The following is a 5,124-nucleotide window of genomic DNA, read 5'->3' on the forward strand; positions in this document are numbered from 1 at the left end:
GCATGTCATAAGCATTTGAATATAAATTAAAATGTTGAAATCAAATCTGATATTGTTTTACCTTTCATTTGGTGTGTGGAAGGTGTGCGGAAGAGGGGGTAGTCTTATACGGTGAGTATATAACAAACTCTGTATTTTGAGTGGAAATGTTAGGGGGTCGTCTTATACGCCCAGTCGTCTTATACGCCAGCAAATACGGTATTTGTTCCAGTTGCTTAATATCATCCACACCTCTGTACTTAGGATTCCCGATTTATGACTCCAACTTAGATCTCTTCCTTGAGTGGTAGATTTATATAGTCAGTTGCTTCCTGGACATCTTAACTTGGATGTTTTACAGGTGCCTCAAATTCAGTGTGTCCAAAAGAAAATTCACTGTCTTTGTATCTCTCTTCACAACCCCTGGTAACCTCTATTCTACTTTCTGTCTCTTTGAATTTACGTATTCTAGAGACCTCAAATAAGTGGAATATAGTATTTATCCTTTTGTGTCTGGTTTATTTCACTTATAACATTTCAAACATTAATGCATGTTGTAACATGTATAAGAATTTCACTCCTTTTTATGGCTGAATAATATTCCATTGTATGTATATACCCTAATTTGTTTATTCATTCATCTATCAATGAATATTTGGGTTGTTTCTACCTTTTGGCTGATGTGAATAATACTGCTATGAACATTAGTAAACAAGGATCTGTTTGAGTCCCTATTTTCAATTCTTTTGGTCATATACCTAGGAGTAAAATGCTAGATCATATGGTAATTCTATGTTTAACTTTTTGAGGATTCCCCAAACTGTTTTCTCTGATTTACATTTAAATATAACATTCTGTGTCCTGCTATGTTGAGAATAGACTGAAAAGAGCAAAAATAGAGTCTAGGAGACCAGTTAGGAGGCTATGGTAGTAATCCAAGGGAGAGATAAGAGTGGTTCAGGCCAGGCGTAGCAGTGTAGGTGTTCTAATTCTGGATATGTTTTTAAGGAAAACCAACAATACGGGATAAGGAGAGGAGGAATCAAGGATGATGATAAAGTTTTTGTAGGGTAGAGATCATAGCAGGTGGTGCAAGTTTGGAGTTGAAGATAAGTTCATGTAGTTTGAGATTTCTGTTAGACATCCAAGTGAAGATATTGAGTAGGAAGTTGCATATACAAGCCTGGAATTAGAGCGGTCTGGGCTGCATATAAAATTTGGGAATTGTCAGCATATACATTATAATTTAAAGCTTATGAGCTAGATATGATCAGCATCAAGGAAAGGAATTAGGTAGACAAAAGAGGACTGAGCCATAGAGAGCTCTAACATAAAGAGATCAGGGAGAAGAGGGTGAACTAGCCAAGGTGTCTAAGAAGAAGCAACGATGAAGTAGGAGAAAATCTAGGAGAGCCTGGCACCTTGGAAGCCAAGTGAAGAAAGTGTATCAAGGTTGAGGAAGTGTTCAAGTTTATAAATTGTGTCATTCATTCTTGATTTGTTATTTTTACTCCAAAAAAGAGAAGTAAGGGTAGCCATTGGCCGAGAAAGAGGGAAATGCGAAGGTAAGTTAAGAATATTGAAACTTTCCAATAAATGTCTACATAATTGGAATGTTCGTGGGAATAGAAGAGAGATGCATAAATGTCTACTGTAATCTAAAACTGATTTTGGCCATTTATTGGGGAATGTGTTATTTTGGAGAGGGATAGAAATGGTGACATTTTTATTTGACTTTTGTAATGCCTTTTTTTCTTTGTTGTAGAAAATTTGCTGGAAATCATATTGTTCAAACACAGTTGATGAATGACTTGTTGGTAGGCATTCGAGTTTCAGTGATGTTAGTACAGAAAGCACAAGGCCTCCAGAGAATTCATTTGAAGATTTCTGGTTCTCCCACATGGCAGAGTATGTGTGGATTGCTGAGTATTTTCACCAAGTTTTTAAGTGATGGTAAGTGTAAAAACATACAAATGATGATTATAATTGTCACTCAGCTTTTGCTAATAATGGTATGAAATATACAATACTTAACTGAGATATAGAACTTTTCCTCCCCTAAACCTTCAATGTGGGGAAAAGCACTGGATTAAAAGGTTTTAACGCTTTTTCTTTCAAATGTATCAATTCAGCAAGGGATAATGATGAAGTCTTTTCTAAACGTGTGTGTGTGTGTGTGTGTGTGTGTATTGTATACAAAGAAGAAAACCTAATAATCTTAGTGTTGAAAGGCCATAGACTTTAAGTAGCAAAAGAAAATTCTAAAGAGGAAATTTCCAAATTTGAGGAAAGATCTGGAAATGTTAGTGTAACCCATACATTTCTTCTTAGCAGCAGGTATTCTCTTCAAATGATGACAGTAGTCATTGTGGGGCTGGTCGTTATTCCTCCGTATAGCTCATATGTTGCTTCTGTCCACATGAACTGTACTACTGGGAAGCCAAATTTAATGAGTGGAAATGTCTCTTTATAAAAGTATTTCAACTAGTGAATTAAAATGAAATGATAGAATTTGAATATCCATATTTAGTAACCCCCAAGGAACTGATGGAGGCATTAGGCATCAACAGCTGCTAACATTACAGAAACAGACAACCAGACATGTACCCCTTAGAGTCTTGCTTTTACCATCTATAGTCTTCCCAAAGGGATTAATTTGAGACTGATTCCATCTCTAGGTCACCCGCCAATGTGCAGGAATTACAGAGGACAGAGGAACATGTTGAGCTGCACTGAGAGTAAACAAATGCAACATTCAGATTGTGGGAAACTCTACAGAGGCCAGAGTTTTCGACACAGAAATTGTAACGAAAAGAAAGGGACAGTGAGGGCACATGTAGATTAAAAGACACTTAAAGACATACCTAATTTTTAGAAAAATGGACAAGACTAAACTACAGTAAGTCCCCAACTTACAAACGAGTTCTGTTCCGGGAGAACGTTCGTTAAGTCAGATTTGTTCATAAATCCGACAAAGTGAGTCTTATACACCTTTGACACAAATATACAATGTAAAGCCAGTGGTTGAACGATTCGTGATATAAGAACGAGCCACGTCTACCATCTTTTCACCTCTGTCCAATCTCTCAATTATTTTCACTTTTGTTTCCATGGTTATTGCTTTGCGCTTCCTAGCAGTCCCCTCCACATCACCACTGNCGGCTGCTCAGCTCGGGCTGACTCGAACCGCTGTTGCTCAGAGCTCAAACTCTTGAGCGAGCTCTTAACCAACTGAGCCACTCAGCCGGCCCTGAGCCAGCTCTTTTCTACTACGTTTTCTGGCTAACACCAGTCATTACATCATTGTAATGATGCTAATTTTGGTCCTGAAAGTCCTTACCAGTGTTAATTTTCCCCCCCCACAGGTATAACAAGTGTTAATAATCTTCTTAAAAATGGTAAGTCCTATTACTTTTGTTTTATTTTGAGAGGTGACTGCTTGTGTGAGTCATTTTGGAACTGGTTCTTTTAAGTTTCTTGGCAGTGGGTAAAGTACTGTAAATAAGTAAGGTACATCATGCTCCTTTCTTTTAAATTTCTACTTCTATATGAGTGATTTAAAATATTTTCTTGTGCTGAAGTTAAATTTCACAGTTTTTTACATTCTGATTTGTCATTCTTTTTGTTTCAGTGCTTCATTTTTTGCAGAAGAGTTTAATTGAAATCTCGGAAGAAAATAGGCAAGTTTTATATGTTTGCATGCTTGTGCCTGTGTGTGTGCATACTTGCAGTTATGCATTGTTTTTGTACAAAAGAAACTTTTAAAAACTTTTAGAAAGTGCCCCTTTCTATCCCTCTCCATTAATGGTGGACCTGATTATTTAAATTTATTTTTTTGGAGACTCAATATTTAATTTAAAAAAAGCAAATAAATTATTATGAGAACAAATGACAAAAGGAAGAGCTTTTTCCTCTACCTGAGTGTTCCTTTTTCATAGCATCCTGTTCTTATTTCATGGATGAAGTATGCTCTATTATCTCCTGAGCATATTAATGGTAGTTTTTGTTTGTTTGTTTGTTTGTTTTAAGTTTTTAAAATCTTTACATAGCCTCTATTTCTTCCATGTTGCTTTTTTTCTGTTTGCTGATTTTGGTCGCTGTATTTATTGCTAGAAGCTCTCTTCAGGAGTCCGGTAATCTTTGTCCGAGCAGAGCACTCATATTTAAGAATGGTGCACTGAGAGTTGATTTGAATCTCTGTGCATATGGGTGTCGTTAGTTGCAGGTTTTATTGTAAGCTAGTCTAGCTGGGCTCTGACTTTGGGGAACTCCTGATGTCAATATCAATATCTTTAGGTCTTTTTGCATGGGTAGTAGATTCACCATGGAAGTATCTTCCAAACCATTGGCTTAATATTCTGATTGCTGCGTGAGAGATAAGAAAGCTGAAGTTTTGGCACTTAGCATTCATTTTGCATATATTTACCTAATTCTCCTGTTTGCAATAAAGTATTGCTGCCTTATCTGTGTGAGCTGTCTTCCTGTCCAGACACCTGCTGTTTTACCTTCTTTAGAGGTAAACCAGTTGATTGCTGGCTTGGAGTTACGATCCAGAGTTTTAATTTTTTTTAACAGACTGGTAGCCAGTCTTCCTGTTTTCAGCCCTACCTTCACCTCCACATCAAGGAGTATCTGGTGCCCACATCCCTTAGCCTTTTGGGTCTGCACATCAGGTTGCTTCCAGGCTTGTTCTGTGGCTTGGTAGTCGCCTTTCTTGATTATGCTAAGTCAGCTGTCATTCATCCATCTGCTTTGTAGCTTCTATAATTTTATTGTCTCACTGTCTGTTTGTTATCCTTGTGTATGTACTCATTTATCTTTTTACGTTTTAAATCCCTTGGTTGTGGTTTAGGGAAATTCTGGGGAGAGTAGAAGTGATATCTGTGTGCCACCTTTAATCCAGTGTCTCCTCCTGCCTCACCAGGAAGGAGCTCCTTCTCTTTCTCCTTGTAGGTTCTTCTTTCTCTGCTCATCTCCTAAATGTAGATTCTGTCCTTTTTAGTCTACCGTATTTGCCGGCATATAAGACGATTTTTTGGCCCTGAAAAATATGCCTCCAAGTGGGGGTCGTCTTATACGCCAGGTACACTTCAGATAGACTGCCCATAGTGCTTGCCCCGTGCCATAGTGGCCTCCCGATGCCCG

The 5,124-nt window shown here is 37.7% G+C and overlaps 1 protein-coding gene across 1 annotated transcript in view; it reads left to right on the forward strand.

The window, feature by feature from the left end:
- The window catches only part of THADA (THADA armadillo repeat containing), a 323,536-nt gene that overhangs the window by 9,976 nt on the left and 308,436 nt on the right, over positions 1-5,124 (forward strand). The window contains exons 6-7 of the mRNA XM_019647913.1: positions 1,501-1,504; positions 1,745-1,932. Coding sequence (XP_019503458.1) covers positions 1,501-1,504; positions 1,745-1,932 — 192 coding nt within the window. The remainder of the gene's footprint in view (positions 1-1,500; positions 1,505-1,744; positions 1,933-5,124) is intronic.

This window comes from Hipposideros armiger, unplaced genomic scaffold, assembly GCF_001890085.2.
Source record: "Hipposideros armiger isolate ML-2016 unplaced genomic scaffold, ASM189008v1 scaffold_118, whole genome shotgun sequence".
Lineage (NCBI taxonomy): Eukaryota > Metazoa > Chordata > Mammalia > Chiroptera > Hipposideridae > Hipposideros > Hipposideros armiger.